Source organism: Anastrepha obliqua, chromosome 4 (assembly GCF_027943255.1).
Source record: "Anastrepha obliqua isolate idAnaObli1 chromosome 4, idAnaObli1_1.0, whole genome shotgun sequence".
Taxonomy (NCBI): Eukaryota; Metazoa; Arthropoda; class Insecta; order Diptera; family Tephritidae; genus Anastrepha; species Anastrepha obliqua.
In genome coordinates, this window is record NC_072895.1 from 104524105 (window position 1) to 104549534 (window position 25430).

The following is a 25430-nucleotide window of genomic DNA, read 5'->3' on the forward strand; positions in this document are numbered from 1 at the left end:
CTGATGAAGAGCACGATGCTAATTTGAACCATTTAGGACGTAAGTTATTGCGAAATTGTGGACCAAAGTAATATTTACGCTGGGCAGAAGAATAAACAGCTGATGGTTACTGAAGATGAAATTTATGTCATTTTGGGAGGAATGATACTTTCAGGATACGCTAAGTTACCAAATAAACGACTTTATTTTTCCAGAGACAACGATGTTCCAAAACTTCTTTCCGAAAATATAAGGTGTAACAGGTTTGACTCAATTCTCCAAAACTTGCACCTCAATGATAATAGCCAAATAGCTGCATCTTCTGATAGGTTGTATAAATTGCGCCCGTTACTAGATAGTCTCGGGAATTCTTTCCAAAAGCACTACGGCATAGACGAACAAGCATGATTCCATATTACGGAAAGCACTACGCTAAACAATTTATAAGGGGAAAGCCCATTAGGTTTGGTTTTAAAAATTGGGCTTTGTGCGCAAGCACTGGATATATGGTTGCCTTTAGTTTATATACAGGAAAAAGTGCTGAGAAAAAAACTTTTGGGCTAGGTGGAGATGTAGTCCTCACCCTTTTAGACCTTGCAAAGTTACCATCTAATAATGGGATAAAAATGTATTTCGATAATTTCTTTACATCTTTAAGTTTGTTGAAGCACCTCCGAGAAATAGGATTTTATGCAACAGGTACTTTACGAGCCAATCGCACAGAAAATTGTCCTCTGAAAGATGTAAAAATGTTTAAGAGTGAAGACTGAGGCTACACCGATTTCAAGACGGCCGACGAAGTATTTGTGTGTCGCTGGAAAGATAACAATGTAGTTACGGTCGCAATTACTCCCCCAACCGTCTTTAATTTCTAACTATAATAAGTATATGGGTGGAGTGGATAAATGCGATCAGGCGATTGCAAATTTGCGTACAAGGATGCGGATAAGGAAATGGTGGTGGCCAATTTTTGCCTATTTCGTTGATGTTTCAATTGTAAATGGATGGTTACTTGCGAAAAAAGTTGGCTGTAATAAGGACCCTGAGTCCTTGTTTGCATTTAGGAGGCATGTGGCTCGAACTCTGCTTGTGACACACGGAACACCCCCACATCAAGGACGAAAACCAGCTACACCATTGTCCACTACACGGTTTGATTGCCTCAACCATTGGATTGCTCCAATAAATTCCGAACGCCGTTGTGCAAATAAGTGTGGTGGGAAATCAAAATACAAATGCCAAAAATGTGAAGTAGGCCTCCATCCTGAGTGTTTCATGGAGTATTATGTAGAGCCCAATACCTAAATATATTTTATATATAATTAATTTACTTGTATTTCTTCATTTTCAGTAATATTTTAAATAAATTTTTTAGAAGCATTCGGTTTTTTTATTTCTCATGAGATAGCTTGAGGTGCCGATATGCATAACGTTCGATAAATCGGACGGCTTGTTTACAACAAATTACAGACAAATGTGTAACTTTTCTTTCACCACTCGATTTATGTGATCTCCATAACCCGAAATTTTCACAGAAATTCATTATAAGTATAAGGACAAACTTTATGCAGTAATGGGTTAAAGCCGTTTTGTTGTTGTTGTTTTTGCTATTTCTATTGCTCAATCACCACAACTAACAAGAATTCAAAATTTACGCTTAATTGAGTTGTTTCCAAAGCCAATATTTATTGGCTAAAGTAGTTACCTTCAAAGCGCTCGGACAAGAGGGAGAAACATGCAAAGCGTATGTATGTACATATGTATGTATATGTATGCGTATGTGTATGTATATAACGAATTCATTTATCATTTTATGACCATACCCTGTGTGGGATACATAAATATGTCGGTAGACAAAGCAAGCTCAGTTGGAGCGTGGAAGGTCGGTCTGGAGCGTGGAAGGATTGTTGGTTGTCTTCATTGATATGTGGTAAAAGGAACTAAAGTGGAGACATGCATGTTACGTTGTGTTATTGTTGTTGGGGGTCATTAAAATTACCACTTATTTTTCTTTTTTGTTGTTGATGTTGTAGCAAGATCACAACGATCTGTGCGGTCCAACGATTCACAGTGACGGCACTGACAAGCGCGCTTGTCGTTTAAATTTCCATGTGTCTGTGTGCGTTTGAATATTTATATTGTTTGCCTTTCTAGAGCTTAATTATTTCTAATTTCTTGCCTTTTTTACTTGTCTATTCTTGGCAACAACAATGTCTAGGCTTCCAAAACATTTCCGAGCGCACAAATTTCCATACAAACATACCGACGCTTCATATGTACATATCGAAGGTTTTCGAGAAAAGCGACACAACTCAAAATTCGGAGTTTGCCGTTAAAAGCAAAAATCAACTACAGAGTTTATATATTTTTATCTGGAAAAGCGTCATAAGCGAATCTTGAAGCAATTCTGAGAGATGGCATAAGTGTCGTTTTGTCAGGTGATCGAATTGGCGCGTCACTTATCTAGAAAACTGACCCAACTCAGTATTTTGTATTTTTGAATTATGTCACTTTTCTCGAAAACCATCGATATGTTTATTTTTATGTTTGTATGCATACGTATGTTTGCCCGCTTGTGCTTGCTAGACTACGCCGGATATCATCAATACTGCCGCTACGGCCGACTGACTAGGTGGTCCACACGCTATACAACTCGTATTCCCTCGCTGTCGGCTTTCTTCACGTTATTATTTCTATACATTTTTTATTTATTTGTTTTTTTATTGCTATTACTATTGCTTTTGTATGTCATTATTTCTTTTTATTATTATTTTGATTTTTTTTTGTTTATTGTTTATGCCCACTCTTGATTGCCATTGATTCAATTCAACTCATTCAACAGCTAGCGAAATAGTAATGAAAGTTTTACTATGCGAGAAATGCCCGTTAGACTAGAAGAAAGTGTGGGGATAGAAAGGAAAGGTCACAGATTTTATTTCCATGCGTTGATTGCATGTGGAAATGTTACACAGTTTATTATATAAATGTATGTACATACATATGTATTATTTACGGTTAGAGCGGCCACGCTCACACAAATGAATTTTCATAAGCTTGTATCGCATTCTTTAATGGCTTTTAAATTGGCCGATCTTACAGCTAATGACATTTTTTTTTGGAGAACCTTTGATTGTTGTATTTTTTTGTTTTTTTGATAGATGAGCTTTAAAATAGTCAGGTAAACAAATTCAAGAAAAAGAGAAAAAACACATAAATGTGTTTAATCAAAAAATCACAAAACACGTACCACAATAAAATCTATACATACATACATATGTAGGTACATACATGAGATGTAGGTACCTAATTATTTTGTGCGGCTTCGTCTACGTTCACGTTTCCGTCGCTTAATACCAACAGTGGCCCGTGGGAGCATCAACAACGCCTGCAAACTATTTACCTTCAGGTCTATGAAGCTCAAAACGCAATGTCTTCTGATCAATGATTTTCCTCCGTTGTTGTTATTGTTTAAGATTACAAATCCCTGCCTAGAGCGGTGAAACCATCAGTTGTTGTCGTCAATTTCACCGAACGGTGGGCTCAAGAAACCGGGTGTTTCGACAGCACATCGTTCCCACGACAGTCGGTTCTACGTTACCGGAACGACCCGGATTTATATCCGGCCAAGGAGTGTCACTTCCGCAGTATTCCCCATATACATATGTATGGGGAATGTTTATGCTGCTACAACAACAACAGCAAAACTTTTTTTTTCTCTCTCTGGTCCCAACCCGTCGAAACAGCATGTTTCCTGGGTCGACCTTTAGATGAGCCAGACGAAGACGACCGTTGATATAACCCACATTTCTATACTGTTAAACAACAACAACCAGATGGGTGCTGTGTAATTCGAAGCCGCCGGCCAATTGCTTTAAATGTCGTCATCAATATTTCTTTATCTTTGCCCTAAGGTCTAGCGGCTAGCGATTTGAGGACCTTGTTGCCATTTTGGACCTCAGTGGTTATTGCGGTTGCAAACTATGAAAGCTGACCTCCGAAGTTTCGGGGTTATTTACGGTGTGCATTGATTTGTCGTAAACTTTGACCTTTAACTGCAATTTCATCTCCTTCGTCCAGGAGGTAAATAGAGTCGCCGGGGATTAGGGATGGAAAAGCTGGAGATGCCTCGCAATGAAGAAACTAGAAAGGTTGAGAAAATAGTCGTTCACTTTGGAACACAAACCATCTATGTCATTGCCGGACGCCGTTTTCACATCTCAAAGGCTAATCAATTGATTGATCAGCCATCTACCCAGGTTCGGGCAGGATATGGTCCGATGACTTGGCGTGCAAGGATCTTGGCCTTGTACGGGCAGAGGACAGCCACATACGCTCAGCCTAATCCAGCACTATGCTAGGTTTACTAAGAGAACTGAGCTTGGCTGAGAAATTTTGATGAGAGGGCACAAAAGATCTTAAGGTGGAAGTGCGACCCTCCTTCTATTCTTTTATTTTATTTCCAATCAATTGATTGGAATGAAGCTTAGTTTTTACATTTGCATTGACTCGCCGAATTGGGCTAAATAATTTAAAAAAATCACCCTTTCTCCAGGCCCCACACTCAACGATATTTCACCTCTCCTCGTACGTACATATGTACGTATATATTATTATATGCAGTGCATTTAAAAATATGAATAAAAAGTCATCAATCTTCCCAAAAACCAGTTATGATGTAAGAAAATGCTAAATTTTATGATGAATCGTAGATAGGTATTTCTTAAAATGACAAAGATTACAGTAAGAATTGCCTTTGGAAAAAATCTTAAAACACAATTCCTATTATGCGCCTTGTATTGATTTGAAATTAGATGTCTAAGGTACATACATACATACATATATGGGTATAATCGACCACCTAACGATCGTGTCAGCGCGAACGGACAATCAACGGACAATTCTCCGTATTAGGGATGCGTTCACAAAGCAGCGAAACAGCATACTGCGGAACATAAAAACACTTCAAAGCAATCAATTTGTACACAGAACACACAGAATGTGCATTGTCCTTTGTACGTCTACATGTTATACCTATGTGTATCGGTGAGAGCGATTGGGGAAGCACCCCGACAGTTGCTTAATGAATAACAATAACAAGGAGCAGATGACGTACATATGTATGTACATACAAGCATGTAGGTGGATTTGTACCGAAGAGGCAATCAAAAATTTACCTTCAACAATAACTATGAAAACAACGCCAACGACTTAATTCCGTCGAGTACCGCCTAATCTGTGGAACGAGAGGACGTCACCTATTTCGATTTGAAGTGTACTTGTGTTTGATACCGAGAAATTGTTGGAAAAAAACAAGCAAACAAAAATGACGAAGAAAACGAAAATACTATGAAATGAAGAATAATTCAACGAATAGACAGCCAACGGAAAACGCTTTAGGGACGGCGAAGAAAGGAGCTTCAAAGAAGTGGCGAATGACAGGAAAATGGAATGTTCGAAATCTACAGAAATATGTACATATATATGAATATACCTACATACATACATATGTTGCATGCTTCTAAATTAAATGCCGCCAGCAGGAGCGAAATTTGGAAAATTGCAACGAAATTAAGATCTTCAAAGCGCACAGCACGACTTCATATCCGCAATACAGTAGACGAGGTGAGGCAAGGCAAAGTAAAACAAATCAAAGTAAGGTAAATTGAGGAGCCATGCAGGCAGTCAGCAGGTACATGCTGACAATCCGCACTGCGCCGCACTAAACAGGCTCAACACAACACAATTACTTTGGAACCACCGCAGTTACAACAACAACCATATGAAAGCAGACACGACCAAGGAAATAAGGAAAATGTATGATATGTATGTATTGAAAAAGTTGTGAAGCCTAGCGGCTAACACCAACGCCAGCGCTGAGAAAAATGATCATTAACATAGGCGATCGCAATAACAAGTACAACAAGTCAAACTCAAAGCAAATCAACGTCACATTCATTGTAAGGCAATTGAAATGTAACTCGAATTCTAGCGGCAAACATGACAATCGATATACTTTTTTTTGTTCGTTAGTTTGTTTGTATTTTGCTCTTAAAAATGTCAGAAAAACGAATGATATGAGAGTACACCTTATCAGTCGAATTTAAGAGAAACCCTTTTACTCTCAATTTAGCACTTGTTCTCTTCACTAAAATCATTTGCTCTCTTATTGTGTTTTGCAGTATCATGTTTTCTCGTGGCGATTAAAGTCACTTATAGTCTATAGTTTAATCGTTAGTTTAAGCTTGATCTGTTAACCATATTTAACTAAGTAAATTAGTCTGTAAGATCATTTTCTGTAGAAGTTAATAAATAAATATAAAGCAATATATTTTGGAGTTTAGTAGTAAATGTCATATTTAGTAGCAAATAGGTTTCGAAAGTACCTATAAGCAGGTAGAACAAAAACAAGAACAAAAAAATTATGTAACGAACTTTAGAAATATTGAGATCTTCAAGAAGAATATGTGATCAGGACATGTCTGCAGTAGTCCGAAGGTGTTGGATGCCACATATTGTAATGTAAAAAAAAGAACATATTTTTTTGTGTATTTTTTTATTTTGTTGTTATGTTATTTTTTGTTTGTTTTTTTTTCTTTTGTTTGTTTTTTTTCTTGTTATTTGTTTTTCTTTTTTTATTATTATTATTTTTATTTTATTCTTTTTTTATTTTTTTCCTTTTGTTATTTTTTATTCTTATGGCATTGTAGGTCCTTTTATGTCAGGAAAACCAAGATGGACAGCAGAAATTGTACGCAAAAGTTCTCAAGAAATACATATGCGACATACTAAGATTCGATTTGAGGAATCTTTTTTTTTTTTTTTTTTAATTTTGTCTGATTTTTCACGTTTGTCCTATAAATCTTCGCTATAAAATCTTCCTACTCTTCACTTGTTGCTTTCAACTCATACTTTTTGAAGTACTGCTTAACTTCAAATTTGTTTCTTAGAAGACTAATTCTTTTTTTATCTTCCTTTCAGGGTAAAGCGCGAGGGAACCGCACCGCTATCTACCTACGTTCAGTATTTCAATCCCATCTCGAATCACTTGGTAGTTCCGTTCAAAAGCATGCTGGTAAAATGCTTTTTGTTGCCATTCTAGTGTTAAGCACCTTCTGCGTGGGTCTGAAAAGCGCTCAAATCCATTCGAAAGTACACCAGCTGTGGATACAGGAAGGTGGACGACTAGAATCTGAACTCGCCTATACGCAAAAAACCATCGGCGAAGTTGAATCCTCAACACACCAGCTGATTATACAAACAGCGCAAGATGCGAATGCGTCTGTGCTGCATCCACAAGCGTTGCTGGCGCATCTGGAAGTGTTAAAGAAGGCGACGGCGGTAAAGGTGCATATGTTCGATACGGAATGGGGTTTGCGCGATATGTGCAATTCGCCCACAACGCCAAGTTTTGAGGGGCATTACTTCATTGAGCAAATTTTCAAACATTTGATACCCTGTTCGATAATAACGCCACTAGATTGTTTTTGGGAAGGCAGTCAGCTATTGGGACCGGAATTTCCAGTACAGATACCGTAAGTAATGAAACAACAACTTAAAATAGTACTTAATACGAAATTCTAAAAAAATTGAATAAACACTAATTTACTGTTGTCTGATCTCGTACCTCCACAGTGGCATTGATAAGCGAATCATGTGGAGCACAATGAATCCTTCGAGTCTCGTGCAAACGATGAAACAACAAATGAGTGACCAGAAAATTTCTTTCGATTTCGATATGGTGGAGCAGTATATGAAGCGTGCGGGCATTACTACCGGTTACACGGAAAAGCCTTGTCTCGATCCTAAAAGCGCAGAATGTCCTGAAACTGCACCGAATAAGGGTAGTCAACAGCCACCCGATGTAGGCGCTATACTCACAGGAGGTTGCAATGGTTATGCCACCAAATACATGCATTGGCCGGAAGAACTCATCGTCGGTGGCGTACAACGTAATCGCTCTGGACACTTGCGTAAAGCAAAAGGTCTACAAACGGTCGTTCAACTTATGACCGAGAAGGAAATGTTTGATTTGTGGAATGAGAATTATAAGGTGCATCATATCGGTTGGACGCAAGAGAAAGCAGCCGAGGTGTTAAATGCATGGCAGCGCAATTTTTCAAAGGAGGTAGAGTCGCTTTTGAAGATCAACCGACGTATTTCCAATAATTATGACATCTATGTCTTCTCGTCGGCCACCTTGGACGATATACTCGCTAAATATTCCAATCCCAGCCCGATTAGCATTGTAATTGGTGTAATTGCTACGGTACTCTACGCATTTTGCACGCTTATACGTTGGAAGGATCCGGTTAAGGGTCAGAGTAGTGTTGGTGTAGCTGGCGTACTTTTAATCGGTTTCTCAACCGCAGCTGGCTTGGGGCTTTGCGCTCTACTCGGCATTGTTTTCAATGCGGCGAGCACTCAAGTGGTGCCCTTTCTGGCACTCGGCTTGGGTGTGGATCACATTTTTATGCTTACCGCTGCCTATGCGGAAAGTAATCGAAAGGAACAGACCAAATACATATTGAAGAAGGTCGGACCAAGTATACTCTTCAGCGCCTGTGTCACATCGGGCTCATTCTTTGCTGCGGTTTTCATACCAGTTCCTGCACTGAAAGTTTTCTGCTTACAAGCAGCTATTGTTATGTGCTTCAACTTAGCCGCAGCTCTGCTTGTATTCCCTGCCATGATTTCTTTGGACTTACGACGCCGCACTGCCGGACGCGCAGATATTTTTTGCTGTTGTTTCCCGGTGTGGAAGGAGAAACCTGTAGCGGCTACAGTAACTAGCACACGGTACAGTAACAACCGTCGCAACGCTTATGCTGTGAAAAATTGTAATAACCGCTCCACTGCGGCGGCCGCACAGCAGCCACAGCTGAAGTATCAAGAGGAAGCACTCCTCTCTTGTTCAGAGAAACGAATACCATCTTTTTCATTATCGAGCTTCGCTATTAAGTATTATACACCGTTCCTAATGAAGAGTTGGGTCAAGTTTCTGGCCATTATCACATTCGTCGGCACGCTTGTCTTCAGCTTGTACGCATCAACGCGCCTACAGGATGGCCTCGACCTAATCGATCTGGTGCCCAAGGACACAAACGAATATAAATTTCTCAATGCACAGGCATCCATGTTTGGTTTCTATAGCATGTATGCAGTAACACAGGGCAATTTCGAATATCCAACCAATCAGCGATTGCTGCACGAATACCACGAGGCTTTTGTGCGCGTACCGCACGTAATTAAGAATGATAATGGTGGCCTGCCAGACTTTTGGCTGTCGCTATTTCGCGATTGGTTACTCAACCTGCAACGCATATTTGACCGAGAATTCAGCGAGGGGCGTCTAACACGGGAAGGTTGGTTATCCAATGCTACCAGCGATGCCATCTTGGCTTACAAATTACTCGTGCAAACTGGGTTTGTCGACAACCCGGTTGACAAAAGTCTGGTGTCACAGAACCGTTTAGTGGACAGTGAGGGTATAATCAATCCGAAGGCATTTTACAACTATTTGTCTGCATGGGCCACCAATGACGTTTTCGCCTACGGTGCTTCACAGGTGAATTTGAAGACCAGCACAAGGGTGTTTAGAAGGTTTATAATGATTAGTTTGTGTCTTTTTTTTGCAGGGCAAATTACACCCAGAACCGCGTCAGTATTATCACATCGCCGGGGAATATGATCTCAAAATACCGAAGAGTCTACCATTGGTGTATGCGCAGCTGCCTTTCTATCTGCACGGCTTGACTGATACATCGGAAATTAAAGCGCTTATTGGCCATATACGCGATCTGAGTGTGAAATTCGAGGGGCGAGGACTGCCAAACTATCCTTCAGGTGAGTAAAAAAAAAAAAACAAAAAATGAACATCAGTATTTTGCCACTTGGAAAACTTCATCTCATTCACATTCACTTTTTTTCGTTTATTTCTGCAATATTTCAGGCATACCGTTCATATTCTGGGAACAGTATATGACACTACGCTGCTCACTCGCCCTTATTCTATGCATCTCACTTATTGCTGCCTTTATATTGGTCTCCATACTACTATTATCAGTGTGGGCTGCTTCTTTGGTCGTTTTCAGCGTCGTCGCTTCTTTGATACAAATTTTTGGCGCAATGACAATTTTAGGCATAAAACTCTCAGCCATTCCGGCAGTGATACTAATCTTGAGTGTAGGCATGATTGTCTGCCTTACGGTGCATATTTCGCTGGTACGTTTATTGAGATACTTTTTTAAATGAATTTCCTATTAAAAACGTTAATTTATCTCAACAACAACAGGGCTTCATCACGTCCGTGGGTAATCGCGAGCGTCGTATACATCTCTCCATGCAAATGACGCTCGGTCCTCTTATACACGGTGTGCTCACTTCCGCTCTAGCGGTATTCATGCTCTCCACCTCACCCTTCGAATTCGTCATACGTCACTTCTTTTGGCTGTTGCTTGTTGTGCTGTGTGTCGGCGCTTGCAATGGCCTTGTACTCTACCCTATCATTTTGAGTATGTTCGGCCCCGAGGCGGAGTTGGTGCCACTCGAACATCCAGATCGCATTTCAACACCATCCCCTGTAATGTCGCGCAGCAAGCGCGCCAACAAAACAGTTGTGGTGCATGGCAGCCGTTCGTCACGTTCCTGCAATAAGGGTATGCATCATCACAAGGATATCAATATAAATGATCCGTCGCTAACAACCATCACCGAAGAACCACCCTCTTGGAAATCATCCTCATCGTCGATACAAATGAATAACGAATGGAATGGCACGAATATGAATAATGCGGCGCAAATGAACAATTACAATATGAATAATTACTATATGCATCGACCGCAACAGAATTATGCACATCACCATCATCATCAAGCGCCACCAGCACACCAACAACCACCGCAACAAAGCACACAACAAACAATTTATGGTGCGCCAACGACATTTCACAAGCCACAGCATCCGCAACACCCACAACATGCACACCATGTGTCACAACAGCAACAACAACAACAACAACAACAACATCAAGGTGCATCGTCGCAACCACCACCGCCGCCAACTCAACACAGCACGCATACGCTTGGTGGCCAGCACGAAGCGAGTAACTTTCCCGAGTTGCAGAGTATCGTGGTGCAACCGGAAGTCACTGTGGAAACGCACCACTCGGATACGAACACAACAAAAGTAACGGCGACAGCGAATATCAAGGTGGAATTAGTGACGCCAGGTCGTGCGGTGCGCAGCTACAACTTTAGCAGCTAGCGGGCCAGTACAGAGGAGACACATTAGAGCTTTAGAATATTTATTTGCTTAGTTAAATACAGATGTAGAAATGTTTGAAAATTTGAATTTGTAGCGCACATTACCAGCGTTGAAAGTCTGCTTGGGTACTTATTAGACTTCTGATTTCTTAAATTCAAAAAGTCAACTGTGTTTAGGAAATTTACTGGGAAGAGTGAAGTAACGCGAAGAAATGAAATAACGGAAATATGAGTACTACTCCTTGAAGCTGAAGCGAGTGCAATGCGTTGGTAGATTTTTGCGAAATTGTAAATTAAATGTTTTAAAAACATTGTGAATGCATAAAAATTTCAAAAAAAAATATTAAAACTCAACAATTTGTAGCATATTCAGAAAAAAGTTTCTCAGTGCTTTTTAAGGTTATACAATTTTAGGTGCACTCGGAAAAAAATCTTGAAATCTTTATTTTACTTTTCTAGCGAAGTGTTTTGAAATTTATAGAGTTTCCGTTTTCAAATAAAATATGTTCGCTCGCAAGGCTTTTGTAGTCTGATTGCATTTATATTTGGAATTTTTTTTCAAATTCATAGCAAACCAGACTTTTGTTGCATGAGCCAAGCCCTATGCAATTAACGCTTCCCAGTAAAGAGTTAATTTAAGAAATTGAAATAAAATTTAAATTATCAATTATTAAAATCGGAAAAGACTACATAATACGCATAGTATGCAACTGAAAAGTTGAAATTTTCAATAGGATTTTGTTAAGTATTATGAGTAGATATTTTTTTTAACTATTTTAATTTCGTAATTATTTGTGTGTGTAAATAGCAAAAACATTACCAACCAAATAGTATGACATGCAGTTTAAGCGTTTCCACGACAGTCGGTTCTACGTTACCGAAACGACCCGGATTTATATCCGGCCAAGGACTGTCACTCCAGCAGCATTCCCCATATGTAAGTATGGGGAATGTTTATGCTACTACAACAACAACATGCAGTTTAAGTTAACTCAAATCAATCATGTGACAACCCGTGACTGAGAAGAACGTAAAAGTGCTCAAATAAATCAAATAAACGAAAGTTAATAATTAATGAAATAAAACCACAAAATACTCATAATTCCTTAAATAAAACAAATACCTGTGAGCACTCATGTGTTGGGTATAAAAACGTTAATTTATATTTTTAAACTGAAATTGAAACTAGTACAATTTTTTAACGACTTAAATTTGTATCGATGTACAAAAAGGCACATAAAGATAAAATAATGTTTGTAAATATTATTACTATTATTATTATAATAAAAAAAGTATTGCATGTCTCGTACTCGAATGTCTGGCGAGTAGCGCTAATGATTTTATAAACTCATAGTATTCAAGTTCAATTTAAACCACGAATTGGTTGGTAGTATTCAAAAAGGAAACTAATAAATATACTAACTAAAAAAAGTTGAAAAAATTTTAATTTTAAATATTTATTTATTATTAAAATAAAAACAATTTATAGCATTTTTACATAAATTAGGCTTTTCAAAATTTTGTAGACATCTTAACTCCTCGGGTAAATAAAAACTAATTTAGTAAGCTCGGCATAATTTTTTTTTAATTTTTATTCAATAAAAGAAAAAAATAAATAAATATAAGTCCAATGCACTCAAGCTGAGCAAAAATCTGTTAAAAAAAAAACTTCTTTGAAAATATGCTTATATTAGTGTAAAATACTGCTAAATTTTTTATGTACACAGTTGGTCGATATTCCTAATTTCACAGTTTTAGTGATCCGCACACGAACACAAAATTGACTCCGTCGTTTGCGCGACGTTTAGTAGTTAATATTATATTTTTTTTGTAAATGTTGTTTTTATTTGCACATGGAAATAGTTTCTGTGCTTAGTTAATGGTTGTTTACTATTATTATTGTATAATTGAATTATATTAAGTAGATATAAGCATGTCTAAATGTATACATCTATCCAAGAGAGCGAAAAATTTAATAAATTGAATAGGTATTTTTCCTAAGTGTAGCCCTAAACGAAATCATTGTATTGAGTGTGTTCGAAAAATTAAAACAATAATTACATTTTTAATTAATATATGCGTTATTTTTTCACATACAACAAATTCAGCCAACAATTAGCAAATTTTATATGAACATTAAATACAAAAACAAAAACTTCAGTAAGATCATGCTCATGCCCGTCTGAAGCAATCAATTTTATTCAGAATTTGGTTCCTATTGAAATTGAATTTTGAATAGGTCGAGCCACGGAGCACCAGGAGATTTGGTGGCTCCTAAAACACTCAGGCTAAAAAGGCCATTGTATTTAGAGCTCTGAAAAGAGGATAGATAGTCAAGGAGGGAAGGAGTAAAGTATCAGAGAAAGAGATAGGAAAAAAATAGAGACAGAGATAGAGATAGTTAGTCCTGTGAGAATTTTCCAGATTCTTTGTCAAATCTGTAAATATCCTCCAGTTTTAGAGAACGAATATTACTCATTCTCACAACATTGGAACCCAAAACTCGTAGCCTTGCTCTAGCAAAGGCAGGACATTCTCAGAGGAAGTGCTTATTGATAACCGCCTCCTCCAAGCAAGACAGGCACATTGGATCCTCAATGATTCCAATGGTGGTCATATGCTGACCCCATGGGTTGTGTCCTGTAATAATACCGACCATCAACCGAACGTCTCTCCTTCCAAATTTCTAGGCCGAACCATCGCTCTTTATGTAAATTGCATAGATAATCGCCGATCCAATTCATGATTCCTGCGGAACTGATTCCGATTATTGGCTATGGCCCTTGTGGGGGAACCACTGATCCATTGATAATTTCGTTTCCTTGAACTCCGGAGGGTCCTGGAACCCATGTAAGTAAAACCTGTGCTGTCAAGCGACAGAATTAAGCTTCTTCTTACATTCTTGAACAATCTTTGAAGTTTGCTTCGCGTTCTCCTGGGCCCTCAGTGCAGCCTGGGTGTCACTGAAAACTCCAATCTGTTTCCCGCTCCATCTAATCTCGATTATCCATTCGGCTACTTTCAGGATAGTAAAAATTTCCGTTTGGAATACAGTTACCATTTCCCCCATAGCATAGTGATACTTATTACTATCGTTTAAGTTCCATCTGACTCCAGACCCTATTTCATTCTTCGACCCATCGGTAAAGAAAATATCCGTGAAATCTCCCTGAATGCATTCTGGATTGCTCCATTGCTCACGCAATTATCTGACATCAAATTTCCTTCCAAATGAAACAATGGGTATCAGGTCGTGTTTAGGTGCCAAAAACAGGGGGTACTGCTCAGATAGCAACTAATTAACTAACTAACTAATTAATGGTTCCCATTAATGTACAGTGGAAAAGAACAGCAGCGAGCTCGGCAGTACGACTCCATCACACAGGTGGAGAGGATACTAAAGGTTGCACGTAACGCGCTATCGCTACTCAGTGTTCATCCAATTTTACAGCGTCAGTTGTTTAACTGCTGTCATTTTAGAAAAATTGCAGAATTTTTTTGTTTACAAAAAACTCTTCGATGATCTCTATTCTAACCGAACTTTTCAGTAATGTTTCCATAAGTTCGCTACCTCGACGTTCGCGATGTCCCCGATGTATATGGCCTTGTAGGCCACGTCCTTCATTTCTCGTCGTGGATAGATCTTAGCTGCAATAAGAAGTAACAAAATTAGATATTAGGTTCTCAGATTGTACGTACCACTGTCGCAGCATCATCGATTTGGTTTCTAGTTTGTCGATCAGAAAACAACTACGTAGCCTAATGAGCAATTTTTAACTGAAAACTTCTGCTTCGGACCACCACAACAAAATCGATCAGCTGGTTTCAGTTAGCGACGGTTTCGTCGGAGAGGCTAAATTTTCCGAAAGGTCGAAAAGTTATTTAAATTTAATTTTTTTAAATCGAAATATGACGAAATCCATTGTGTGCATTTAAAAAGTTTTTATTTTGATATATAAACTTTGATATATAAGCTTTTGTTATGTTTTGTTGTAGTTGAAAAAACTGACTTTAATCAAAAAAGAGTTAGAAGCCAGAACTTGTTTTTTGAACTACCTTAACAGTATTGTTGGAAAAAACTATAATTTTGTGCTCACAATCAAAAACCGCTCAAATCAAAAATTATACTTTCGAAAAAAAGCACATGTTGTTGTTGTTGTAGCAGTATACTTTTTAGTATATGCATATACCTGTGAATTATGCATCGTCAATAGCGCGATTCTCTTAGTCTTGCAAGACCATCCCGACATGCACAGATTGCATGAATTGCAGCCTTATATCCCATACAAAGACAACATCAAAATTCGAGCGAAAAGTTGTTTGCAATATCCGCAAAGTATGCAACAGCGAAACCCATACATACTTTCAGGTTGTTAATTATCCCTCTCGCAGATATTTTTTTGTTTTGTTATTCTTTTATTGTAATTTGAGACATCTAATTTGAGTACTCTCGCACTCTTGCATATTTCGGTATAGGTTTTTGCATTTCGTGCTATAGACATATGGGATTTCCTTACCATGATTTTATAAATAACTTTTAAAAAAATATGTTAAGGCGATAGGGAATTCACGTAAATATAGACTTTTGTTGCTAGAATACGACAGCAAGTAGAACTCACATATTTCTCAAATGAATTTAGGCAGTTATTGATTATGGCCACATAATTATGAATATACATATATACATATATGTTAGAATGAGTCAAGCTTTCAAATTAACCTTTATATCGTTTTTATATGAAGTTGAATAAAAAAATGCAGAGAGATATATGCACATACCTAATTAAATGTATTTTTATCGCTAATTTTATTAAATATTATATTATATTATAATACTCTTTTTTATATAAACTAGCCCTTCTTATAAATTCTGCAAAATTCCGGAGATTTTTTACAGCCCATCCAATGACATCAACACATATATATTGTATATATACAGTAGATCCTGTTTTTATGCGGTATATACGTTCCGCAAGAAACAGCATAAAAAAAGCTACCAGTTCTATAGTAAAACTATAGATACGTTTCAAAAGTGCTAAGAACCGCATAAATCTGAAATAATGTAATAAAATCGCATAAAAAAAGGGTACTAGTCCCATATTATAACTATAGATACGTTCCATAGACCGCATGGATCTGAAATAATTAAATAAAATCGCATAAACAAAAAATTGTATTTTTGAAAATTATATCTTTACGAGTATTTACGAAAGATCAGAGTCGAAAAATAAATTTACATCGTCAGAAATAGAATCAGACAATGCCCGCATGTTGCGCATTCGTTTAGGGTTTGGTGTAAAATCACATCCTTCACTTGAGGAAATGTACACGTCTGATCTGGATGGTGATGCAGGCGGTTCCATACTTGTAGGGTTAGCATTTTTGATATAATCTGTGATAATTTTTGCTTAGCTGGTTTAGAATCTTGTTTATATGTACAATTCCCGATAGGTCGACATGCATTTTTTAATTTTTTTAAAAACCGCACTATTTCAAAACCGCACAAAAACGGAATCTACTGTATATATGTATATACATTCATTTTGATTTCAATTAACCCTTTAGTCTTCGTTTACCCCAAAATATTATACAACTATGTTCAGGACTTCTATCGATTTATATATTTCCTTTCTTATTCTCTACAATTGTAGATAGTCTGAACTTAAGCCGGATAATAGTTAAATCTTATTGGGACGCATACAATGTCACAGTAAATTTTAAACTTTTACAATTCTTATACGAATTTTAGAGATATTTAAATTGGAGCTCCTCTTATCATTTTCTTACATTACGGTAACATCTTTACGTTTTAGACGTTCTTTGTATATAACAGCATTGTACGATCTATTGTGAATTGGCAAATGGCCGAATAATTTCGGAGGTGTCAAAGTGTCAGCGAATTATTTTTATTTTTTATTGTTGCTCCACTTTTTCAGTAATTATCTACGTTTTTGGAGCTGGTTTCATAAGCGAACTCTAAAATTTTATTAAGAAAAACTATGCCAGTAGAGGAAGCAAACGAGAGCAAGGCACAAAAGTTGGCCGCCGCACGGAAAAAGGTAAATACATTAGTGACACGTCATAGCAATACATCGTTCGCTATTTGATTGCTGTGCTACATCACTTGTGTTTGGATTTGACGTACAAAGGGGAATTTGCGTTTTGTTTTTGTTTCATTGATTTGTTGGAAAACTAAAATAAATTGGTACTATTTTTTATAGTTGAGAGAATACCAGAAACGTGGCGCTATGGATAATATCACATCAGCCGGTGCACCAGCTTCGTCTACGGAATCGCATACGAGTAGTATTGGTGGAGGTAGTGTCTCAAGCAACTTATCTGAAGCATCAGACTGTGACTTGCCGACGAATGGCCACGAAGGTGGAATTGCAAGTGTGCAAAGCACAATGGCCAACATAGTTATGCCAGAAAAGCCCGGTGAATCTGTAATATCAACACCAAGTATAACGGAAGTTGTTGCAACTACCGCACCAACAGTGTCTTCAACCATACCACCCACTGCCGCTAGTTACTTCCAAGCCGCACCGCAAGCCCCTACACCAACAGTACTTGATAGTTTTGCGTCCTCATTAGATGTACTATCCGCTGAGCTCAAAAACGTAGCAACAGAACCAGTACAATCACAAAATGTTAACGCCATTCAGGTGCTTATAGCTGAAAAGGCTACTCTAACTACCGAGTTGAATAAATATCGTTGCTTATGCCGGGAGCGTGAATTGGAAATGGAAGAGTTGCGCACGCAGCTGGAAGCGACAACAAGGCGCCAAGACGAGTTGGTACAACGTTATCAAACGCAGCAACAAAACTTGGAGCAATTGCGTAATTTGAATAATGAGTTGCAGCATGAATTAGAGCAGTCAAAGGCAAAGCAAGAAGATCAAGATTCCCATTTAGACGAGTTAAAGGGACTACTGGATGTAATGCAACAACGCGCTATGGAAGTTGAACACCAGCTCAAGGAGAAATCCAATGAGTTAGAGATGGCGCAGTTGCGCATACGTCAGTTATCGGATGAGGCCAGTATGAGCCAGGGTGATAATCGTGTGGAGACATTGACGCAGACTCAATTCATGTACGAGCAACAGATCAGAGATTTGCAGGTGAGCTAGAATGTGAAGCTGAGGGTGAAAGTGCTCAAAACGATTAAGTATTTTCTTTTAGGCTATGGTGCAGCAGTTGGCGTACGACAAAGAACAAGCAAACAATCAATACCAGAGCTACGTGCAACACCTGAATGCAGAGATAAGTAGTTTGAGCGAAAGAAATTCAGAATTAATGGATGAGTGCACGAAGCAACAGGAACGCGAGCGTCAATTGGTTGATCACATAAGTGCACTTGAAAAGGACATACAGAAGAACATAAGTCGCCAAGATCAACTAAAAAAAGAGAAAGATCAGGTGAATATTTTTGTTATTTCGGAAATATTTAAATATCTTATTTCATTACCATCAGGAATCCTTTTTCAATACTGAATCGCACACCAAAGAGATAGAAAACTTAAAAGAGCAAATTAGCGATTACGAATTGGAACGTCACGAATTCCAATTAAAAGTGAAGTCACAAGAAGATCGCCTAGAAATGCTAAACAATGAATTACAGGAGAAGCAAAAGAAATTGGAAGAACTGGAAGAGTATATGAGAAATTATGCTGCCGAACAGCCGGACAAAACTAAGTTGCTAGCCACCATGGAATCGGATAAAATCGCCGCTTCGCGCGCACTTACACAAAACGTCGAGTTGAAGAAGCAACTAGATGAATTGGAGCTACGCTTCGTACAATTGACAAATGATAAGGCGGATTTAGTGAATAAATTGGACGCAGAAGAGCATGCCAATCGGGAAATGCGTGCAAACTATACAGAAATGGAAGAACAGCTGCATAGTATTGATGAGCGCTTCAAATTTAAGGACGAAGAAATGATACGACTCTCACATGAGAATATGGAACTATCAAACAAAGCGGAAGTTTTGCTAAACAAACTTGAACACTATAAACAGGTGAAACCACCATATTTTATATGTACCTCACAATATTAGTTCATATTTAAATTTAGGAAAGAAGCAAGGATTTAGCGGCAGGAGGCGACCACGAAGAACACAATTATCAGCACGAACACACGCATGAAGGAGGGCACGAACACGGCGATCATTTAAATCATGATACGGAAAGGAAAGAACACAAGCACAACGGCTGTGAAGATGAACACGAGCTTGAGCACGATGACGCGCATGACCATAGCCACGAGCATATAGACGCTCACGAACATGCCCGTGATCTTGCACACAATCACCACCACCATGAACCACCGCACGTAAAACAGCTATCCACGAGCAGCAGCGACACCAGCGCACCATATCTGCCTACCTACGAGGCTGTGGAAAAGTTAGAGCAGCGTTTTACGCGCCTCATGTCACAAGTGGCCGATCTTACTGATGAGAAACAACGCTTGGAGCATTTGGTGCTACAATTGCAGGGCGAAACCGAGACTATTGGCGAGTACATCACACTCTACCAAACACAACGTCGTATGTTAAAGCAGCGAGAATACGAGAAGGCTGCACAAATGCAGCTATTACAGCGCGAACGTGAGCAATTGCGCGAAAGAATCGCTTTGCTAACTAACCTTGTGAGTAGTCTGAGTGCAGATCTGCCCCAACGCTTGGCCATACCAGATCAGCTCGATGCGGTTGTCGCGAAACAAGGCAAAACAAGCAACATCAAGGCTACTGGCGATATTGAGACTGATGCCTCGAAACCTTTGGTTGTGGAAGCCACTGAAGCGCTTGAAAAGAAGCACAGCCAACCAGAGGCCCAAACTTTCGAGAAATTGACTGCAGCCGAATCGCGGCAGATACTCACGAAAATTCAGGATATCATTACAGAAATAAATGAGAACACCCAACACATTCCCGATGTTGCTACGACACAAACGGTGGATCATCTTAACTGTTGCCTTGGTAAAATCGAAGTAGTTTAGAGATATACATTGGTTATATGTGCGTTTGCAGATATACATTGTGGGGTTTCAATTATGTATGTATGTATGTTAATTGTATTATTTTATACTATGTTAATCAACTTATTAAACTTGTATGTAATGCTAGATTATGCTTGGCCAAACCAAAAATTGAACGATTTCGATTTTTTGCAAACATTAGCCTTAATTACAGTAATGGTAATAATTGAAAATAAAAGAATTAAAATAAATTTGTTATTTTTGTGCCGTAAAATTTTTTTTAAATATAGTAAAGGTAAGCAGATGCCGTAGTATTCCTCTGTCTATTGAGAATAATGAATGGCGAAATATTCAAGTGAGTACTGTAAGTGTTTGCCACTTGTCCAAAGCCATATTGCGCGTCAGCATAAACATTTTGGAGACTTGAAAATAACTCATTTATTTGAGCAGATTCTGTAATTTACTTCCACGTGAATTTTTAATGTAATTGTAGAAAACTTCAGTTATATTCGTTTTTTTACTCCAACATACATTTAAAGAGCAGATCTGAAAACTTTATTTTATTAAATTATTATTAAATGTATCAAGAAAATTAAATAATGCAAATTAAACTATTTACTACGTAAATATTCATATTTTGAGCAATGTACTGTAGTTTTTAATGAACAAATATACTATTCAACGTTTTTTTGATGTGGCTCTTCTCTTGCCACTATCGCTGCGAAGCTTATCTCTTAAACTTGGTTCTGCCAATGCTTTTGGCGCACATCTTCGTGATGGTCGCGTACTCTGGCTTGTGGTCTGCGACAATGGGATGACGGAGGATGAATTATTAGTTTCTTCCGTTTTTGCAGTGGCCACCGCTGCTGCTACTATGCTGTGACAAGGTGTACTGCATGATGCGTCCATAAAATTGCCCATTGAAAATTCGGTTAAACCCAAACTAAGCTCTGTTGATGCCAAAAAAAGAAACCAAAAAAACCTATTGGTAGATATATTAAAGGAATAAGATATTTCTCTTACCTCCGTTCTTTCCGGTTTCTAACAACTGCTCACACAACAAAGACTTTGTTGTAATTGTGTGTTCTATGCAAAAGCAAATACGATAAAATATAAAACTTAATACGCACGGAATCGTTTCATATCAAATAGCTACCTTCATTCTCGAAGTGATCCCCAATATGCGATGGCTCACGTAATCGCTGCACTCGAACCATAAGAGCCCGGTTAAATTCTTCTATATTACGTGAAGGGGAATCCTTTCCTGCGTCACATTGCTCGTGTAATTCGCGCATATTGCATGTGCTATGTGATAGATGCAAAGAACGGTGCATTGAAGCGACCAAGTTATCTTCCATCTCTATTTCATTCACATAACTTGACGGCGTATATGTAGAATCTAATTGAAAGAGAAATACATACATACAGATTAATTTAATACCAAATATTTGTAATCTACATATTTACCCTGCCCAATATTACGTGCAACTTCAAACGAGTTTTCAATGTCGCTTCGTCTATGATGCTGTTTACCGCGTTTTGTTACAATATTTACTTTCGGTTGTCTATCTTCCATATCCAAATTTGTTAGATTTTTTATGGGCTGTCTCATAAATGTTGGACCGTCACCACTTCTGTGCATAGCAATCTCATCTTCAGATTCTTCTTCATTGGTTTCCCTTATGCAACGCAACTCTTCATTTTCGCCAGTCTGGTCATTTTCAACATCTATTACATTTTCTTCACTCATTGAGTTTTCCAAATCCATATCGCTGCCGCTTTGCTCACTAACTGCCTCCATCTCGGTTTCATCGTTTATCGCATTGTCCGCGTTATGTCGTCGTGTTGGTGATATTTGCAATACACTATGTTGACGGCACAGCGCACTGGAGCGACGAAATTCCTTTGCAAGGTGGATGCTTCTACGACTATCACTTTGGCAACTTACGCCAACATTACAACTTCCATTCTGTACACAATTATCATAATCCAGTAACTCCATTACATTTATGTTTGTATCAATCTCTCGTAAAGAAGATAGAACATTTTTTAAAATCTTTGTCCCAAATGAGAGCATGCGATCGCGGCAATCCCGCTCTGATTCTATTCTTAAGCGATGATGCTCTATTACTTCGGCGCGCATTAAATTCAACTCCCTTTGGTATGCAGCTATTGCTTGTTTCAGTTCCCGATTGGCATCTATTAAATCCTTATTAAGTTGTTTGTAGTCTCCCATTTCTTTTGTTGGAATTTTGATTTTAGTTGGTCTCTGAAAATCGCGAAAACACTTAATTGACTTCCTCGAGATATTCTTTTGCCCAATAAGTCCAAATATTTAAATTCCTAAGGAATGCTCTTTAAACAATATTTCAAACAACAACTTCCAAATAATAAAAGCAAAATGAAGACGAGCACAGGGTTGTATTGATCGTAAATGATTGAAGTGTGTAAATTGAAAATTCTAAACAAGCATTTGTGATTTTTCTTCAGGCATATTTCTATGGACTTTCGACAAAACTAGTAGTTATTGTTTTAGATCGACAATTGTTTGTTTTTTGTTTGCACAAAATCAATGATATGTAGCTTTAACCTAAACCGATTTCAGGATTGTATGGAATTAAATAAGAATAATTTGGTATTAATTACAGGAATTCTAGCAGAGCTTGTATATTGCATCATCATTTTACTAACCAACGAATATATTCCAACGGAACATGCAGATTCATACAACCGCCAAATCTATGCTGAGACCCTGCCCAGCATTCATACATAATCATAACGAACACCTATGTTACACTTATTTTATCACAGGATGAAATAAAACTCAATGAAATAAGACAAATACTAAAATTTATTGAAGAAATTTGGATCAGAGAAATATTCGGAACCCATGAAGTTGCACATCGCTAAGCTTACATATATGACTAATCTATAGGCAATATCAGGCGAGAACAAGGTGAATTTAACAACGTATTGAATCCTATCCTGCATCACATTGCTCGGTTGATTCGCGCAAATCTCACACGCTTCATGATAGATGTAAAGAACGGTTCATTGAACTGACCAGTTATCTTCCATCTCTATTTCGTTCACATAACTTGACAGCTTTTGTGCAGAATCTAATTGAAAGAGGAATACACCCATACAGATTAATTTAATACCAAAAATTTGTAATCTGTGGTACATATTTACCCTGCGATATCAATCGAGTTTTCACTGTCGCCTCGTCTATGATGCTGTTTACCGCGTTTTGTTACAATACTCACTTTGGGTTGTCTATCTTCCATATCCAAATTCATTAGGTATTTTATGGACTGTCTCATAAATGTTGGACCTTCACCACTTCTGTCCATAGTAATCTCATCTTCAGATTCTTCTACATTGATTTCCCTTTGGGAACTTACGCCGACATTAGAACTTCCATTCTGTAAACACTTTTCATATCTCATTATGCTTATATCAATCTCTCGTAAAGAAGACACAAAATTTTTCAAATTCTTTGTCACAAATGAAAATATGCGATCGCGGCAATCGCGCTCTGTTCCTATTCTTAAGCGTTGAAGCTCAATTAGTTCGGCGCGCATTGAAGTCAACTCCTTTTGGTATGTGGCAATTGCTTGTTTCAATTCCCGATTGGCATCGATTAAATCCTTATTAAGTTGTTTGTAGTCTCCCATTTCTCCAATATTTTGATAGATGTGGTACGGTAAAATTGATTGGAATTTTGATTTTAGAACTAATTTTTGCAATTTTTTTATTTAAATTAAATTGTTAAAGCTAAGAAGGAAGCAACGGGAGCTTTTCACTTTAACACTAAATAAACAAACAAATTAAAGTAACGGCAGTAACGGTACTGCAGAGAACGTTAATGTATTACATTACATGCAAGGCGAATTTATTACAGGTGACAGCAAACACATATAAGTAAAACCCTATATGTATTTCTTGTTGCGTTTGGTCCAACCATCACGTCAAAATCAGCAAGCAAATGTAAACATACGAATGTAAACATACCAATACATGTAATCAAGGTGGATTTAAATTCGCCTTGATGTATTACATTACATTAACGTTCTCTGGCCCGTGTGACCGCGAATGAGACATGAAAAGAGAATTTCCAATGTCTCCCTTCCAGATGTCTCCGTGTGTAAATCTGGTGTATGCCATCTTCCTGAGTGCCTCTTAATGACTCAATTCTCTATGAAGGATTTGATTTGGTTGAAGGAAATTCAACAAAGTTTTACAGAAGGTGCCTTAGACAGATATTAATATATGTATATATTTTTGGATGATTTTCTCTTTCTAAGTCACTATTGAACTTAGTTTTTTATGATAAAGTGCCTGTAGCTAGCCTATAGCGTTAACATTCCTTCTTCCTTCCTTCATACAAACGAATTTTACTCAACTGCTGCTTAATTTGACCAGTTCAGTATATTTCTGTTAACTTTTGGTAAAAAATATGTCATTGAGACTTCTGTATACATTAACGTTCTCTGGGTACTGTTCAAGGTGAAAAGTTTTTTAAGGGTGTGCTACAAAGCGAATTGAGTATCTAAGGTGGCGCCATTAAAAAACAGCAAGGCGATTTGAGTATCTATCATTGATCTAAATTTTGTAAAACACATCCCAAGTGACGTGGAATTCAAAGTCCCCCTCAAACAGTTTATTTCACCATACCTAACGAGCAAGGCGAATTGAGTACTGAAGGGGACTCCATTAAAAAAGTTACTTTACTCTACGTCAACTCCCTTCGCAAAACAAAACAAACAAAAGCTAGAAAGTGTGTGTGTGCGTATAATCTATATCTTCACAAACAAGTGACCCCTCTTCCTTTCGTTTGTACAGGGTGGGCCAAATAAGACCTACTACTACTACGCAGCAGGTCCATAGTTTGCCAACTGCGCATTGCTCCATCTTGTTGAAACCACAAATTAGGATAGTGCTCCGCCAAAGTTTTCAATCAATGTTCTGTAAGAAGCTCCTGAAATCAATTCCGGCGTTTCATCCTCATTTTCGGAAAATATGGACCGATAACTCTAGTGGCCATAACAACGCACCAAACAGTACATTTAGATGGGTGCAACTGATGTTGGTGTGTTGTCCTTGGATTTTCACAGTTTTGTTCCATTAAATGGAAATGCGCTTCATCCGACATCAAAACATTATTTAAAAAATCAATTGGTGTGGCTAATTGTGTAAAACGAATATTA

The 25430-nt window shown here is 37.9% G+C and overlaps 4 protein-coding genes across 4 annotated transcripts in view; 2 read left to right on the top strand and 2 right to left on the bottom strand.

The window, feature by feature from the left end:
* Positions 1–13275, top strand: part of LOC129244789 (protein patched) — a 32287-nt gene extending 19012 nt beyond the window's left edge. The window contains exons 2-6 of the mRNA XM_054882632.1: positions 6958–7511; positions 7612–9544; positions 9615–9822; positions 9929–10200; positions 10271–13275. Of these exons, the coding sequence (XP_054738607.1) occupies positions 6958–7511; positions 7612–9544; positions 9615–9822; positions 9929–10200; positions 10271–11242 (3939 nt within the window). The 3' untranslated portion in view covers positions 11243–13275. The remainder of the gene's footprint in view (positions 1–6957; positions 7512–7611; positions 9545–9614; positions 9823–9928; positions 10201–10270) is intronic.
* Positions 13276–17108: 3833 nt separating this feature from the next.
* LOC129245146 (golgin subfamily A member 2) lies at positions 17109–20471 on the top strand. Its single transcript, XM_054883159.1, has 5 exons — positions 17109–17300; positions 17463–18362; positions 18424–18660; positions 18716–19261; positions 19318–20471. Exons 1-5 carry the CDS (start codon positions 17241–17243, stop codon positions 20239–20241), a joined length of 2667 nt encoding a protein of 888 aa, XP_054739134.1. The 5' UTR covers positions 17109–17240; the 3' UTR covers positions 20242–20471.
* Positions 20472–20767: 296 nt separating this feature from the next.
* Positions 20768–22743, bottom strand: LOC129245967 (uncharacterized). The gene is made up of 4 exons (XM_054884428.1): positions 21688–22743; positions 21377–21619; positions 21244–21306; positions 20768–21170 (listed from the first exon to the last, which is right to left on the bottom strand). Exons 1-4 carry the CDS (start codon positions 22454–22456, stop codon positions 20899–20901), a joined length of 1347 nt encoding a protein of 448 aa, XP_054740403.1. The 5' UTR covers positions 22457–22743; the 3' UTR covers positions 20768–20898.
* A 310-nt stretch (positions 22744–23053) lies between these two features.
* LOC129245968 (uncharacterized) lies at positions 23054–24054 on the bottom strand. Its single transcript, XM_054884429.1, has 2 exons — positions 23413–24054; positions 23054–23339 (listed from the first exon to the last, which is right to left on the bottom strand). Exons 1-2 carry the CDS (start codon positions 23895–23897, stop codon positions 23288–23290), a joined length of 537 nt encoding a protein of 178 aa, XP_054740404.1. The 5' UTR covers positions 23898–24054; the 3' UTR covers positions 23054–23287.
* Between the last annotated feature and the right edge of the window lie 1376 nt (positions 24055–25430).

Bases quoted from the DNA above. Each gene is read 5' to 3' on its own strand.
- LOC129245146 (XM_054883159.1), top strand. From the start codon at position 17,241: ATGCCAGTAGAGGAAGCAAACGAGAGCAAGGCACAAAAGTTGGCCGCC. The intron at 17,301-17,462 runs GTAAATACATTA...TATTTTTTATAG, and splicing joins TGGCCGCCGCACGGAAAAAG to TTGAGAGAATACCAGAAACG. The intron at 18,661-18,715 runs GTGAATATTTTT...CATTACCATCAG, and splicing joins TAAAAAAAGAGAAAGATCAG to GAATCCTTTTTCAATACTGA.
- LOC129245967 (XM_054884428.1), bottom strand. From the start codon at position 22,456: ATGGGAGACTACAAACAACTTAATAAGGATTTAATAGATGCCAATCGG. The intron at 21,620-21,687 runs GTAAATATGTAG...TCTTTCAATTAG, and splicing joins TGCACGTAATATTGGGCAGG to ATTCTACATATACGCCGTCA. The intron at 21,307-21,376 runs GTAGCTATTTGA...GCTTTTGCATAG, and splicing joins GGATCACTTCGAGAATGAAG to AACACACAATTACAACAAAG.
- LOC129245968 (XM_054884429.1), bottom strand. From the start codon at position 23,897: ATGGGAGACTACAAACAACTTAATAAGGATTTAATCGATGCCAATCGG. The intron at 23,340-23,412 runs GTAAATATGTAC...TCTTTCAATTAG, and splicing joins AACTCGATTGATATCGCAGG to ATTCTGCACAAAAGCTGTCA.